The sequence below is a fragment of the Fusarium odoratissimum genome (genome assembly GCF_000260195.1).
Source record: "Fusarium odoratissimum NRRL 54006 unplaced genomic scaffold supercont1.5, whole genome shotgun sequence".
NCBI classification, from domain to species: domain Eukaryota; kingdom Fungi; phylum Ascomycota; class Sordariomycetes; order Hypocreales; family Nectriaceae; genus Fusarium; species Fusarium odoratissimum.
In genome coordinates this window covers 1,223,925-1,240,081 of record NW_022158691.1, presented here as the reverse complement: position 1 = coordinate 1,240,081, position 16,157 = coordinate 1,223,925, and the positions used below count along the sequence as shown (strand labels likewise).

Below are 16,157 nucleotides of genomic sequence, written 5' to 3'. Positions count from 1 at the left end.
TGGTAATCAGAAACGCTCGAAGTCGTGTGGTGCGGTGCGTAGCAAACCCGGGCGGCTGGGCAGGATAGCACCGGCTTCTTTAAATCTCCGAAGGTCGGTAAGATTGGCTGTGAATACAAACTGACAAACAACCATATTCCCTACCTTAGAGGAGTCCCTGGAGTGCTACGGGACGGGAGCTTGGAGGAGTCCAGTTTCCTTTCTACGCACCATGCTGTATAATCATTGACGCTGCCAATAGGGATAGCAGGATGTTATCATCGCGATCGGCCGAGCTACCGCTGTCTAGCGTCAAAGCCAAGATGGATTTGAGGGTCGAAGGCCCAGTCGCAAGGCCCTGTCTCTCGCGCCGTCGCTCTGTTGCAGGGGCTCTGAGAGTGGGACGCTCCACTGAATTAGAGGCTCATGAGGGGCACCTGGTACTCAAGGACGGCATTTGATTGATCTTGTGAGAGGGCTCGAGGAGGATCCAAATTAGTAGAGGTCTGTTTGGGAAGGCGGTTGATAACAAGGCAGTAAACCGCTGCCAAGAGGTCATCGACTTAGTTAGCAAAGACGAAGACCGTCAGTAATGTGAAGGGTCCTTACAGGTATCAGATGCAATAGGTGATGCTTTGTTCGTCACTGATCACACACTTTCGAGGCAAGGCGAAGCAGGCAGATAGATATGCACAGTAATGCTGTGGTTGTCGCAATCTGCACACCACTTTTTCGGTATTAACAAGACATCCAATGCAACGCATCCGATACATGCACTGCAGATTAATTATAAGCTCCTTCCAACGTCACGAACTTGATATTAAGAGGCATGTGTGACGCAAAAGTTGATGCCGGCTACCCAAAGCAGTCAGGTCAAGGCCAAGCCCGAGAGAGCGAGAGGCTAGACCCCGACGATGACGATCCCGCCTTGGTTTTTGGTTGCCCACTCATCCATCCATCCATTGGATTGGAGGACATCACTGATCACTCACGGCTAGGGCTAATTAACTTACCTTGGGGTGTAAATCTCCCGTTATTGCATGGTGATCCTCGGATCGAGCCTTTGAATCCAAAGGGCAATAAATACTTTGACTATCGCAATGAAAGATCATGAGAAGGAAGTGAATGAACACACCACATTTCATTCATTTGAACTGTCCACCTTTAATGGTACACATTCTTCTCACAAGAACCATCGATCGATCCCTTTATTCCGTCACAAAGGGCAATTGGGGTGAGAGCGTGCGGGGAAACCGGCCACCATTGGCTCATCATATTATCCCCGCGCCGATATTGCATAATGAAAAGTGCATTGCGATGGCGTGTTATGTCGCGCTGTGTTTACCTCTGTTATCACCCTGTTCTGGTAGAGCTAATTCACCTGAATGATCAACCACTGCGATCGAGATGACAACAGCTATAAATACGTGAGGGTCGAGAATAGACCACCAAGAGATCAGAGAGCAAAGATGATAAAGAAAGAAACAGGCAGACAAACAAACAAACAAAACTTGGCAGACAGACAGACAGACCCCATTGAGCCTCCACCATTAGCCACAATTCTGCCCTTCCTAACCTTCTAGCGTTATTCTACATATCGATATGAGGGCGTCTAGGGTGTCTGTCTGATCTGACGGATGGGATGATCAAGACAGCAAGTTTACGTTTGCATCTCCTCAGTGGAGCTTGAACCAAGCCGCGTTGCTGTCGATGATGGTCAAGCCTCGCCCTCAAGGAGCCAGGTCATCGCCCGTTACATTGCATTGATTGCATTGCACACGGCACGGCACTTCACCGTCAGTCATGCATTGTCTTGTGCGTTGCTCCCTTTGGCCCGTCCATCCGTCTTGTTAGTGCCACTGCGTCACGCTCAGCCGACTAATTTGCCACACTCAGTCATTCCGTCCCGTGCTCGAGCCTCACTGCACTGTCCCCACGCGACTTACATAATTCTGATCTCAGCTCAAGTAGCCTTCGGCGTTGTCCGTAACTTGGGTTAGAAGAGTCGGTTTTTTTTTTTCGTGTCTCTTGTTTTTGCTTTCATGAGCAATGCTCTCTTCAGTCAGCCACGTGCCTGAATCAGGGGACTTTTCCTAACTCCCCTTGCGTGTGCCAGGTTATCAGGGGGCATGTCTAGCAGGTTGTCGGTTATCGACGCTGCTTAGAATGTGCCTTTCTCCGGCAAACGTTTGATGATGCTGTGATGCTTTAGGCCATTCATGGTTCTCTGGATCATACTTCACAACGGCTCGTAGAGTTTATCTTGATGCCTTGCTCTGTGCTAACTCAGTCACGAGGCGGTGCAGTCTACTAATGTTCCAAGATGAACAACAGGATATTCCATATATAGAAAGAAGAGAATTGGAATAACCGGGAGACACCTTAATACATTAGTAGGTACCTTAGGTAATACTTACCTACCCCACGCAACAAAGAGAATGTATTTATTAAGCTGGACCCCTGTTCAACGATCAAGGCGAAGGAGTAGAGAAGGAAAAAGAAGAAGAAAATGCTTCTAAAAGCCTTCTTTGCTTGAACAGTCAGGCTGAAAACATATACATACCTTACCCTGGTCGTAGACAACTGGGCAATTCTGTACATATAGGTAGGTAGGTACGATAGGTGACCCTTGTCAGCAGCATTCGTCCAGTCGTGGCGATGCGATGTGATGCGATGCGATGTGAACAGGGGTACATGAGGTGAGTGAAGCTCCATTGTCCTAGTGGAGGCCTGGGGGCAGTCCAAGTCCATCAGTGGCTTTGGGCTGTAAGGGGCGCTATTGGTTTCTGACAGGACCCAATATGGCCTTGTGGTGAGTGCTGAGTGGTCCCTGCCCTTCCTTGCACCTTCCATTTCGTCGTCGTCGCCACCTCACCTCACCTTTGTCGGCTTCCATTTACCTAAGGGTACCTTTACCCTCGCATCCAATTGGAGTGGCCTGTCTCGTCGCCCCCGGCCCCGCCCCTGGTTGTCTCTGTCATATGTTTGGCTCTCGTTGATCCCGTCATGCCAGGCTCGGTTTTTTTCTTCGCTGTAACTTGACTGGTGTCGCAACCGTAACAGACACAGACAGGAAACGGTACCTCAGACACTCTGTGTTTCTACGCGTACTCCAGCTTCTATTGGCCGAATTGATTCTTACAATCTCATTCAGTGAATGAGACCTGAAGCACTTTGCTCTCTCCGTCAATTACGGGGGATCCCAGTGCTAATTCTGCAGTAATTCTTTGGTCTCCCGATCGTTTGGTTTGGTTTGGTTTGGTTTCGCTCCCTCCGCTTGGTACAGGCGTTATTGACGTCGTCCTTGCTAAGCACACCCCCCCCTGATTCTATCCGCCCTTCCCTTCCATCCCGGTCTCTTTCAGTTTCTTGTCCTCTTCATCTCCACATCAACCTCTCCACCCTGGGTTGTTTTCTGTCTCCGTCTGGCTCCTCATCCCTCACTAGTAGCCCAAGCTGTTCCAGAGAGAGAAAAAAAAAACCCCAGACCAAGTGAAGACGAAAAGAGAGAATTGGGGGGGGAAAGGCAAATTCTCGTCGGGAGCTTTCTCTTTAAGACAAGCCCAGGCCCAGCCCCATTCATCGCCCGCTCTGATCGCCTTCCTTTTTCTGGTGTACAGTTCTGTTTCGCAGGTGACGACACACGACACGACGTTATCGGCCTTTTCCTTATAACTCGTCACTCACATCGATATCGAGACGCACGCAGAGCACGCTCTTTTTTTTTTTTTTTTTTTTGCCATTGATCTGAATCTCGGACACGATACTCCTATAGGCACAATTAGCATACCAGGCACCTGTCCTGTTTCAACTGTAAGCTCCTTTCCCCTCCTTTTCTTGACAAAGATCCCCAAAACCCAATACCACCAGACCAGACCAAACTAACAAGCCAGCCAACCAACCAGCAGATCTGCCGCCTCGACTGAACTTTAGCGCTCCTCCAACGCCGCTCATACGCCCGCCGCGCCCACGGTCCCTCACTCGCCCTTTCACCTCCACAGCCCACAGCCTACTCTACAGTATAACTGGGGTCTCGACCTTTATTACACTTTGGATCCCCCAGGTCCGCATTCCTACTGTTGTATTCAAAACTGCCTCTCGCCCAAACCCAATCACTCTTTCGCTCTAGACATCCACCTGTCTTCCCGATAGACTCACGGCCGGCTGCGCACCGTCGAACTCTCGTCGCCTTCGTCCGCCTCCTACTTCTATTCTTCTCTGCCCGGCCTTCGCCAAGCCCTCTGGCACAGGTCACCATCCGCAATCCGTCTACGACGACATTCACCGGCTCGCCGCTCCAACTACCCTCGCATTCCAATCCCTTAGGTACCACCCAGCAACCTCGACGGCCTCGACCCTGCCTTGCGCCATCTCCGTTTTGGGATTGATTGCCCTCGAAACGTCACATCTACAGCCTCCAGGCGGACTTGTTTGTGATCACGTCCGATCACCAATTACACTATCTGTCCTGTCCGTTGGGGCATTTCTGACTTTGGTTCCGTGTCTGCGATCCTGGACCCTCGATCTTGGCAATCTCTAAATCCTATTTCTCGCCTCCTGGTCTTCCTCATCGTGTGCCCTCTTCTTGTGGTACAGATTGGCGCTATAACAAGCCACTTTTCTCTGCATATCTCTCGTCACCACTGCGGCCGTTCCCTGCGTGTCCACTCTGTGATTTCCATCGACAAGCTCACAGGATAGTTGGTCCTTTATGGCCTTATCGTTCCTGCGGTAGCCTACTTCTAGACCCGACGCCTCTTCCTTCTGTACCGTATGAGCATCTGGGCCAGTCTTACTGCGTCAGACATACAGTCCCCACTTGGTGTCGCTCTTATTACTTGACCTGGTCCCCTCCCTTGGAAACGCTCCAAGACCTGGTCCGTTTCCTTATTTGATCTTTTGACTACTCTACTACTCGGCCTGGGACGCACAGAAGCGTTCCTGACCATAGAATGATGGGCGTATCACGCTCGCGGAGGCAATCTCTCGAATGCCATGGATGCAACATACCTCCGCCATCCCCTCAACCTTCTTCGGCCTTCGAGGACATCTTCGACGTCGATTCGCCTGTGTCAAGGCCTGTCAGCGAGGCCTTCATGTCTGGAACCTCCACACCAAACGGCACAATAGGTTCTCGGCCACCATCTCTCTCCGAAATTCTTCTCGATGTTGCGTCGCCACCATGGACCCTCAGCGCCTTCATGGCCTACCTGTCGCAAAACCACTGCATGGAGAGTCTTGAATTTACGCTCGACTCACAACGGTACGCCGCCTTTTACAACGAGATGATTACCAACAATCCGAACCGCACACAAGAGACCAACGACCGTGTCTGTATTTTGTGGGAAAAGCTTATGCAAGTTTACATCATCCCTTGTGCGCCTCGAGAGGTCAATCTCCCGGCCCGTATCCGCGATCAGCTGCTCGGCCTTCCTTGCGGCCCAACTCCCCCTCACCCCGCACAGCTGGATGAGGCCGGCCGAATCCTCTATGAACTCATGAACGATTCGCTACTTTTACCCTTTCTCCAATCTGTCGCTCCCATGCAGCTCGATGGACCCGTCGACGAGCATGGACGCGGATCTCGCCGTTCCTCAAACAGCAACACTCGAATGGGCGCGCCTGTCCGCTCAATGAACTCGATGCACCACACTGACCCTGAGTCCCTGACTGACGACAGCGACTGTAACTCGACTCCTGGTATGGAGCCCATGACTCCCCCCACCACACCGCCTACTTCTGAATGGGCTTTTACAACTTCCCCAGGGGGTCTTCAACGTGCTGTGGCCGCTCACAACAAGGGCTGGAAGAAGATGGGCGCCAAGTTGGGTTTCAATCGCAAGAGCTCACGAACACGCTCCGCCCCTACTTCATCTCATCCTCCTCCACCTGAGGGATATCATATGCATCACGACTCCTTATGAGGGTCACAGGTCGTGTCATTGCCTGAATCATCCGACGAAGCCTATTGGACTCATGAGATTTCACAAGAAGCTCCTGAGGCTGAAGGCTCGTATCATGGTCACCCTCTGCATAGCAACTCGAATGCAGCAGATGATGGTTGGTACCACAACCCTGACCTCCAACAAGATGGTGGTTTCGGGGATGGCACGGCCGCGAAGTCTGACACCGCTCGAAGCGGTGCGAAGGCGTCTCTCGTGCAAAGAAATATACGCATGAGAAGACGACAGAACAAGCCCCCGGAGCTTGTAACCAACATGCAGTCGGTGAGGAATAAGTACACTGCTCAGTCCCATCAGGCTTCCGCCACACCTTCATATCGTCCTGATCTGCCTGCTCTACTAGTATCGTCTGACTATGCAGGAAACAACAACATCGATAACACCTCAATGCCAATGACTGATGTGTCTAATTATCTGCCCACGCCCACCACCAGCAATGAGGACATGAGGTGCCCATCGACAAGTTCAGGAACGGAAGCGTTCAGATACGCTTCTCCAATAGAGGACATGTATGGATGGGATGCGGAGCTCGAAAGGCGTGAAGCTTCACCAAGCCGGGACTCGATGAGCTCCACCGAAGGTCTCGATGCCTTTGCTCTCAGCTACAGGCGAGCCAACGGTAGCAAGCATAGCTTGCTGCAGCGAGTCTTCCGCGTTGGCTCTTCTTCATCTATGGGCAAGATGGAGACAGCTGTCTGAGGTGCTGGGGTTTAGGCCAGCTTATAGGCCTGTTTTATTGTTTGATATTCATTTTTACGACGTCCAGTTTGGCATTTTGCACACATGGGATTGTCACCGGCCATCATGTGATAATGGTGGTCGTGTACGGCAGGCAAGGCGTTGGCGGGTCCATCATTTGTTACTTGGTTTCAACTGCATCACGGCTTGGGGTTTGGAAGGTCATTTTTATTTATTTGCAAAATTACTTGGCTTTGAGTGTACGCACTAGGCCACTCATCCAAAGGGTTTGGGTGATGAGACTGCATTTTCACGAGGCGATAAACGAACGACTGGGCGGGTGGCAAAGAAAAAAATGCCATGAGTGGCCGGTCTGACGATGACGATTACGGCCTTTCGGTTTTGGTAACGATTTTGGATTAATACGAATGGGTACAAAGAAAAGAAAGAGAAGGACTCTTGTGTCTAGTTAGCCATTGATACCCCCACCCTTCCTCAACAGGAGGGAATCTAGACTTAATGTCTTAAGAAACATATTACATTAACAAAACCTCGTTGTCTTTACTGTTGTGTGACTGTTAAACATGAGCTGAAACGGACTTCAGTGTGACCCCCGGGAATGGCCCAATGCCATCGGTAGCAAGAATGTTACAATCACAGCAAGTCCAGTTGAGCAAGCCCGGGACGGGAGTAAAGTTTCGGAATGTGATGGTCTGGAATGTCAAGCCGATTATCAAGCCAAAAGCAAAAGGCAATCTTTGACATTGGAAGATGAGGTGTTCAACTTTACTTTCACAGGTAAAGTACACAGATCTGGTTGAATCAATAGTCCTTGTATATATTGGTGCGTTACTAACGAAAAGGGAACTCATTAATCGACATGGTTATCACTTTATCCCAGGACATACCTTTTATGATACTCCACCGTGGAAGCTATTGTCAGTAGAGGCTGGTAGAAACAAGCTTCCACGATCATCAGCCTTGAATGGAAAGCTTGATAGATGGCGTATAACTTGTTCTTATCCTTGGGAGTATCCCCAGTCGCCATTACAAATTTTTGCTCTCCACTGAGCTGTCCCCCCCGACCATGCCTCACTATTTTTTGGATAGTGATCCAGCCCTAGTCGGTCGGCTTATCGTGGCGTGAATACATCTGCCATTCCAGCGAGCTGGCAAAGTCAAGCTTTCCTTGCTCAACTTGCTTCCGTGTCACGGTAAGCATGGGCTTTGGTAAACCCATAGACTCTAAGTAGGCAACAGCTAAAGGTTTGTGTGAGTGCGGTAACCTAGTCATGGCAGACACAGATGGGATGGGAAATTGGTCATAGTACGCACATTCTTTCCACTCGAGATCCTTTCGTTGACGGCTCCACTTGAGCTCTTCAGCCATGATGTCTATTACCTTGGGGAGGGCTTCGAGGGCAGCCTGCGCATTGAGAAAGGCTAGTCGCGTGCGTCGAGCGAGAACATCAACGGCCGTCTGGGCGTACTCGTGTCGAATAGCATATCGAATCTCACCATCAACAAATGGATAGAGCTGGGAGATGCGTTCACCACGGGCGGGGAAGCGCTTGTCAGTCAGCTTGCAAAGCGAGGCAACAGTCCAGGCACGATCACCATAGGACTCGGTCAAGTGTTTGGCGACCTCAGTCTCAACCCCAAAGTGCTGGATAATAGGGATGAATAGTGTTGGGCTAAAGCCGTGAGCACCAAGTAAACGAACCTTGTGCGTCTGACATTTGCCATCCAATATTGCCCCATCGTCAATTAGATCGGTACCGCTGACACGAGGTGCATCTGCAACAGGCCGGGGCTCAAGACGAAATTCTTGAATGGCAAAGTCCACGCACTCCTCTGCCATTTGTCTATAGGTTGTCCATTTCCCGCCTGCACAAGTCAACAAGCCAGAAGCGGAGATATCAATCAGATGATTTCGAACAAGGGACTCGGTGTTCTTGGCTTTAGGGTCCTTGACGAGCGGGCGAATACCGGACCAGGCAGCGAGGACATCACCTCTGCGAACATTTATCTCTGGGGAAAGATAGTGGCTTATTTCGCTCAGGATCCACTCGATAGACTTCTCGTCGGGTAGAGGATTTGGTGTGATGGTCGAAGGGGAATCGGTGGTGCCTGCGATAGTGTTGCCTTGCCATGGGAGGAAGAAGATGACCCGGCCGTCAGACGTCGACGGATCGATCAGTCCCATTTTCCCTGGACTGAAATAACCAGGGAGAATGACGTGAACTCCAGATGCTGGGGCCACAATTTCCTTGCAGCCTGGGTCGTCCATTTTTCGAACAGAGTCAGTAAAGGGCCCCGTACAGTTGATGACACTCTTTGCGCGAACAGTTATGACTTCGGCTGGTCGACCATCCTTTACAGAAACAAGATCCCTAACTATGGCGCCGCAAAGGTTTCCGTCGCCATTCTTTATGAGTCCTGTGACCTCAGCATGGTTGACAACAGTTGCGCCATAGAGGGCAGCGGTCATTGCGATAGAAACATTCATGCGCGAATCGTTATGTGCACCGTCGTAGTACACGAGAGCACCGACAAGATCTGTAGGTTTAAGCATAGGGAAGGCCTCAAGTGCCTTACTTCGAGTCAGAAAGTAAGACCCCTCAATGCCTTCACTACCGGCAAGAAAGTCATAGAACTTAGTGCCAGCCCAGTAATAGGGAGCTTTCCACCACTTATCGAGAGGCAGCATAATGGGGAGCCAGGAACTCAGATGGGGTGCCGTCTGTAGGAAGTACTTGCGCTCCTTTAGAGCCTCCTTGACGAGCAAGTACTGGTTATAATCCAAGTTCCAGACGGCTTTCTCGAGATAGCGAACACCTCCGTGAACCAGCTTGGTACTCTTACTGCTCGTGCCGCTGCTGAAATCGTCACGTTCGACGACAGCTACTTTGAGGCCACGAGTAGCAGCGTCGAGGGCGACACCAGCACCAGTGGCACCACCCCCAATGACAAGTATGTCATATTGTTGGACTTGAGGCCGTGAGCTTCCTCGGAGTTGGTCTAGCTGCTCTTCGCGTGTTTTGACACGAGGAAATCGGGGAAGCTTGAAAGTGCCATCAGCGCCAAAGGTTGGAGGCGGAACTGCGGGTGATGTATGGCCAGTGAAATCACGGGGACGGTAGCTATAGATGAGAACAGCCGCAGATGTAGTGACAACGCCTGGCAGCCAGAACCGGCGAATGAGTCCTCTTGGCGCGCCTGCAAAGGCCGGCATTTGTGGCAACAGTACAACCTTCAGCGGTAGTTTATTCAGAGACTTGGTGCGATATCGCGATGAAGAAGGTGTGTGGTATTTCGACTGAAACTATATGCGAAGTTCTGTGTCTGTAAGAACGAACTGGTACCAAGGTGTTGGTTATGCGACAGTGATGGGGACGATGTCTTGGTCGCACTGCAATGACGATATCACCGACTGAATACACCCGCAACTATAGAGAGATAAGAAGGTCGAGAACGGTTTGGGACATCTCAGTCCAATAGTCTAGATATCTTGCTTGAGGAAGAAAAGAAACAAAGAAGTTGAAGAATGAAAGAAGAAGAAAATACAGAGAGAGTCAGTGGAGGTAAGTGGAGGTCCTCACCTCCATATGACGAAACGTGTTGGCACATGTAAACCATGACAAAGACAAGACCTCCCTCCCCTCTTCTCTCCTTCTCGTTGAGTCTGGGGCTGGGTGTGGAATTAACTTTAGAGTTGGTTTTGGGGTAAGCGCGATGAACCCGAACGTACATTCCTCGATGGATACTGTTGAACCGGGTGAACCGGGATAGACCGTGATAACTAGAGAGTCACTAACCTAAAGGTGGCACACCTTGTTTTTGGCCTGACGGTTTAACACTTTCTCCCTTAATAATTAACAACTGGCTTCTCCCCCTTTCTGATCTTAATCTTGGAGTCTTAATTATAGAGTGAGAATATCAACCATTTTTTAATTGCTTCATATTATAGTATCTTCTATGTCTGTCTGATCATCCATTAATCGAAAAACCAAACGCCACTCCTGAAGAAGCAAACACCAAACCTCGCTATCCAGCACTCCATTAGAAACAAACAAAGGAAACACGCACTGCATTGAATATGCACGCGTACATTGTAAGCAGAATCCATCCATCGACCCAGCCCAGTCTCTCCCTTCCCTAGCGACTCTCTACCGTCTTTGCAAAGAGGATATCAACAAAACACGTAACATAGCTGTGCCCCCCTTTACCAGCCTCGATATCGTTGGATAACTGAGTGCCAATATCGTTGGCGCCGAAATGCCCCATAGACTGCAGCTCGATACCTGCTGCAGCGGACGGTTTGGATATTGTTCTCTCAATTGTTATTGTGTCGACCTCAGAACCGTGACTTGGCTTTCTGGCAGCCGTCTCACCTCCTTCTTGTACATCCACAGTAATCTCTTGAAACACCATGATGCCACCATACGATGGAGTTGCTTGCAGTGGCTCCTGTCGCGGGACGTATGTGCTCGATCCTTCCCCTGAGTCGATTGACTGCGTTCGTGCGTTAGTCCCTGGCGAGCAAAGGTTGATGGTCGAGCTGGACCTTGCCGAGTCATTTGATGATACAACGTGCCCAGATATTCTTGAGAGCGATTTTCCTCTAGTCCGTGTACTTCGAGTGGTCTCTGATCGCCCGAATGGCCACCGACTAGATAAGGAGGGGCTGATCTTATCCTGGGAGCCCTCTTGGCGCTTCGCCGTCTTCGCGATGTGGCCAAACTCCTGGTGTAGCCCTCGAGTAAACTCCTGATAGGACTGGGTCGATACTTGTCGCATTCTGAAAAAGCTGAGGGGCACAAACTCGCAGTTGGGGCTTGATAATACCGAATGAATCGGAATCACTAGTCTCACAGCTATCATGGTTGCCTCCAATCGCTTCTCATCCCCGCGACAAGGTATGCGGAATGCTGTTGATGTGAGAAGTGCATCCTCGAGCAAGGGCTCCTGTGTCGATTCGCGCAACTCTTTGATGGTATCTGCAATCTGCCCAGCGAACTCAGCCTCTCGATCACTCCGTTGAGAGTCTTCCTTGCACTTCTCCACGATCTTGGATACTGGTACATTCTCGAACCTCCTGAGGTAGTGCATTTGCCAGTCTTCAAGATTCTCAAAGGGGAAGGGCATCGATGGGAGCAAATGGCGTGCGCCTTTTCTCACCAAGACTTCGAAGCCAGAACTGACACGAGCTCGGACAGCAAAGAAGCCCAGGTGAGTTCCTTGGCGGATGTGATTGCGTTCGCTTGTATATGTAGCCATTTCCCTCAGTTTTGTCTCAAAGTCGTGGGTTTTGATCTGCATACTCGATTTGATGAGGTCGCTGACTTGATGCAACTCGGCAAACCGATATCCAGTGGATATCAGACGCTCAGTATCGCGAACCGACTCGGAACGGCGGACAAGGAACATCAGAGATCCACGCCCATAGTCGTGGTTCTCCACATGTAGGCCCTTCTCCGTAATGTCCAGGCTGTTGTGGACTTCCTCGTTGGCGTCACTGCCTTCCAGACCTGTCCCAGCATTTGATTGCTTGCGTAGTTGGGGCCGAGGCCGTCTACCGTTGGCACCTGTTGGCAGAATTTGATCCCACAAAACTCCGATGGATGTCAAGTCCTCACGAAGTCTATCAGCAAGAGCAGCTGCGGCGAGACAGAAAAGCTCTCGGAATATCATGTCATAGCTGTCGATAGTCTCGCCATGTTCGCTCACAAGCTGGATGCCTCGTCGTCCATCTTTATGAGTACGGGAATGTGGAAGTTGTGACACATGTTGTCTCATTCCCCCAACAAGGCTCCATATCATGTTCCAATTTCTTGATGCTTGGTACATCCAATGGAACAGCGAGTGGCCGGTATTGAAACCCTCCTTGGCATTCTGCTATGTTCAGCATCATTTGCGACAACCTGGCCGGAGTCTAGTCTCACCTTTTCCAGGAAAGAATCAGTCACCACGGTGCTTGGGATGTATCCATCTGGGTCAACGAGAATCCTTCCTCCTTTATCGAAGACCGCTGCTGCAAGAGTGATCTGCTGGGCACGAAGGGCGGACCTTCTCATGTTCCTAGCTCGAAGAATAGCCGAAGTGGCAATGATGAAGCAGGCTCCTAATGACTTGTCTGTGTTAGCACTCCTTGCTCTTAGCATTACAAGAGACCTGAGCTTTCGTGTACTTACCAAGCAAATGACAACAACAACCGTCCCTGTCCTCGATGGCTCGTTGCCGTTGGGCTTGATCCTCTTCAGTCGATAACGAGTGCCTACAGAAGCGCACCAATGCATCCCAGAAACAGCCCCGGCGAGGACAACGGCTGAGATGACTCGCTTCCACCATGCATTCGCCCACATCGCCCGAAACACGAAAAACATGGCCAATGCCACATTACTTGCAACAATGGCGATGATGGCCGATCCAATGACGTATGATGGTTGGTACACGCACGTATAGTTGTTGATGGAAGCATTGCCAAGGTAGTGCATACCGCAGACCGCAGTCCCGCAGAGTACACCACCCGCGACAAGCCTCCACCATGAAACGACGTTGTTGGTGCCAACAGCCATGAAGGCAGCGAGAAGAACTATTATGGGGACGAAGAAAGATATAGCAGTGAAGCCGCTTGAATAGGCGACCTGCAATTCCGGCTGACCATCGGCGAGATCAATGGCTCTGTTTCCGATGAAGTGCTATAGAAACAAAGCGATGGTAAGTTTAATCAGGGATTTTGAAACAAGACGCAACCTGACTTACCATACACCAGATAGATACTCCACCCATCGTAACTGCTGAGCTCATGAGCAGTAGGCTGTTTTGGTCAGGACCCTTGTGTGGAGAAATCTGGGGATTTGGTTATCAAGGCAGAGACATACTGATTGAACAGACCCCTTAACCCGGTTCTTCGATTGATGAGCTCAAGGGTTGAACCGGCGCCGACCAGGCTGACGACATAACTCAGGGCAACGAACCCAGCATTGTAGCTCTGAGGCACGATATGGCCTTGATACCGCTGGAGCAACTCTTCCGTAGACATGGTAGCAGGTACGTGGAAGAGCAACGACAAGTTGCTGCCGCCGTATTTGAGGAAAGCAAAGGTTTCAGACAAGACAGGAAAGTCATCTGGGACAACAGATGTTCTTAACTGACACCCGCATGTCAGGTAGCGAGGACGAGGACCTGGGGGCTGTTTCTGGTGGAGTTTGCCATATTGGCCTAGCCACTACGAATAAGCATTAACGACTTGACGTGAGCTGGCCGTCCACTCAGCAGCTGGGGTTTCTGGATTCAACACAAGGGAGAAGCCTGCATTCTGATTGCCACAAAGAGACAAGACGTGGACAATGAGATGCTTGGCGCTCAACCGAGAGCCAAAGGTGCTAGCTAGCAAGTGCGATCTCTTTTGATGGCCCCGAGTCTTCGACCAATGGAGCATGGTGGCCGCCCAGCTGTGGCTTGATGGCTTCCCTGCTTCATTAAGATAACGGCGCTAAGACAAGCCATGGCTCCCGAATTTCGTACAACGGGCATTAAGTTCTAGAGATTAGTGCCGGAGGCTGTCAACATATCTCGCCAACCTGCTAGCGTGATCGAGTTGCTCCCTCGGGGATGACGAAGGGTTGGACAAGAGGCGAGAGCATAAAGTTGGCCTGAATATCGTCTTCTTGGTTCTAGACAAGGCGGAGCAATGTACTAGGTAGGTTCTGTACTGTATTGTAGCCAACATCCCTGGCGAATCTGGATTTGGAAAAGACATCGACATTTGCTACCATCAGATATTCGGAGCATTTTACCAGGTGCTTGGGACCAGTGCTGGATAGCCGAATCATACTTTTTCTCCCCTGTCTGCCTTCCTGTCAGGGAAAAGCAAGCAAGGGGATAGAGAGCTGAGTGCAGGGGGGTGCTAAGGCCCTAAGATGATTGGGAACAGACCTGCAGGGAGAGCGGGGAACACAGCACGGCATACCGTAGCTAGGTGTCTCACAGTACCTCGACCCTCGAGTTTCACACTTTGCGATTCGCTGAAACCGGAGTATTCGGGCTTGAAGTTGCAGGCTTGGCAAAGTATGTACAAAAAGAGCTCATGCCGCTATTTGTTCACTTTCAGCTAGCATCGGCTGCATTGATGAGCATCAACGGCAAGGGCAACGGCAAGGATAAGGGCACGGGTAAAAGAAGAAAAGATACAGGTCATCCAGACCAAGCCAAAGGGCGATTGAGCAAACAGATCTGTCGCTTATCCTGCATCTCTGCTTCCATTCCTTTAGCATTGTCGTTCCTAACAATGAAATGCTGAGCGAGGCACAAGTGTCTCCCTCTGAGCCGAACCCACGGGAACCTGCGCTGGAGACAAGCAACTAAGAGGATCCGGCTTTACCATGTTGTCGGGAAATTGCAAATGGTGATGAGAGGGAAATCTGAAGCGACAGGGATAAATGCCCTGCCCTGAATTGTATGTGTCTGTGTGCGTGGTCTGAGCTCGTTTGTTGTTAAACTTTAGCGGCACAACGTCGATCCAAGATCCTGATATCTGAGTACGGATATCGCAAGCTGGGATTCCTAGACTAGGTGGTCAGATCTCACCCGCAATTTGTTTTCCCTCTCATCATTAGTCTCGTTCGCTACGGATCCCGGGGCATCGTGTTGCAGAATCCATTCGAGTCTTGATCTGCAAGCCAGTGGCTTGCGGAATTGATAAGCCAACATGTTATGTTTGTGTCACTGTCTGTGTCTATGTTGGTGTCTGTTGCCATGTTTCCGAAATTGAGGACAAGCTCCGCTGATAGCAGTTATAACACAACACAACATGGTAATTAATTTGATTGCGTCTGTCTTGCGTAAGGTCGTTCTTGGAACACCTTTCGGAGAGGGGCGGAAGAGTCGGCCGGCCTTAGCCATCCAGAGAAATGTGTGTGCATTGGCATTGTCTGTCTATCTTTTGAAAGTTGCATGTGTTTTTGGCTTTGCCGACAGTGTTCACAGCAAGGTATGGTACCGACTTCATGATGTAATTGCTTTTTCTTTGGTGTCCAGGTTTTCTCCATGCCCTCGATGGCCGCCATGCTTCAAAGCTCAGTGCTGCTGACACGATGCTCGACTCTCCCCCATCTATTCTGCGTACGTTAAGCTTTTTGGTTTCGGTTCTCCCGCCGCGTCGTCACAGCCCGCCTCAACTATAAGCCTCGGTCTCACTCTAAGCACGGACGGGAGGGGACATGCGTTGCCATGAGGTAGTTGGGAGAATCCTCGGTACTCGGTACGTAGTTGAGATAGTGTCTGAGAGCCCAGATCTCAGACTGGAATGCAATACCACCAACGCTCATTCGTTCAGTCTAATGAATCGCGTCAAGCTTTGTCCGGAAGGGAAACCCTTCACTTCCCTCTTGTCTTGCTCTCCCTGTTTGTAAACTCTAATCGCGAGATACAGTAGCCCTTCAGGCCTTCAAGGGTTTCAATGACTTGTCATGGCACGACTGGAGCAAGCTGACCATCATGCTATTGCATGTGAGTATGTACTGTGGGGGGGGG

At 50.5% G+C, this 16,157-nt stretch overlaps 5 protein-coding genes across 7 annotated transcripts; 3 read left to right on the top strand and 2 right to left on the bottom strand.

Moving 5' to 3' along the window:
• Positions 1-4,931: 4,931 nt before the first annotated feature.
• Positions 4,932-5,903, top strand: FOIG_04367 (uncharacterized protein; the record flags this gene model as incomplete). The annotated part of the gene is made up of 1 exon (XM_031202569.1): positions 4,932-5,903. One exon carries the CDS (start codon positions 4,932-4,934, stop codon positions 5,901-5,903), a length of 972 nt encoding a protein of 323 aa, XP_031068016.1.
• A 294-nt stretch (positions 5,904-6,197) lies between these two features.
• On the top strand, positions 6,198-6,641 carry FOIG_04366 (uncharacterized protein; the record flags this gene model as incomplete). Its single annotated transcript, XM_031202568.1, has 1 exon — positions 6,198-6,641. The coding sequence occupies one exon, from the start codon at positions 6,198-6,200 to the stop codon at positions 6,639-6,641; it is 444 nt and encodes a 147-aa protein (XP_031068015.1).
• A 339-nt stretch (positions 6,642-6,980) lies between these two features.
• FOIG_04365 (uncharacterized protein) lies at positions 6,981-7,441 on the top strand (the record flags this gene model as incomplete). The annotated part of the gene is made up of 2 exons (XM_031202567.1): positions 6,981-7,025; positions 7,226-7,441. The coding sequence occupies 2 exons, from the start codon at positions 6,981-6,983 to the stop codon at positions 7,439-7,441; spliced, it is 261 nt and encodes an 86-aa protein (XP_031068014.1).
• FOIG_04364 (glycerol-3-phosphate dehydrogenase) lies at positions 7,396-10,273 on the bottom strand. 2 transcript variants are annotated; one of them, XM_031202566.1, is made up of 3 exons: positions 7,956-10,222; positions 7,529-7,880; positions 7,433-7,472 (listed from the first exon to the last, which is right to left on the bottom strand). In XM_031202566.1, the coding sequence occupies exons 1-2, from the start codon at positions 9,853-9,855 to the stop codon at positions 7,741-7,743; spliced, it is 2,040 nt and encodes a 679-aa protein (XP_031068013.1). In that variant the 5' UTR covers positions 9,856-10,222; the 3' UTR covers positions 7,433-7,472; positions 7,529-7,740. The 2 variants fall into 2 exon arrangements, with proteins under 2 accessions (XP_031068012.1, XP_031068013.1); XM_031202565.1 differs by having other exon boundaries at positions 7,396-7,880; positions 7,956-10,273.
• A 205-nt stretch (positions 10,274-10,478) lies between these two features.
• Positions 10,479-14,377, bottom strand: FOIG_04363 (uncharacterized protein). 2 transcript variants are annotated; one of them, XM_031202563.1, is made up of 5 exons: positions 13,505-14,377; positions 13,386-13,440; positions 12,815-13,321; positions 12,566-12,751; positions 10,479-12,515 (listed from the first exon to the last, which is right to left on the bottom strand). In XM_031202563.1, the coding sequence occupies exons 1-5, from the start codon at positions 13,663-13,665 to the stop codon at positions 10,779-10,781; spliced, it is 2,646 nt and encodes an 881-aa protein (XP_031068010.1). In that variant the 5' UTR covers positions 13,666-14,377; the 3' UTR covers positions 10,479-10,778. The 2 variants fall into 2 exon arrangements, with proteins under 2 accessions (XP_031068010.1, XP_031068011.1); XM_031202564.1 differs by having other exon boundaries at positions 12,815-13,440.
• Between the last annotated feature and the right edge of the window lie 1,780 nt (positions 14,378-16,157).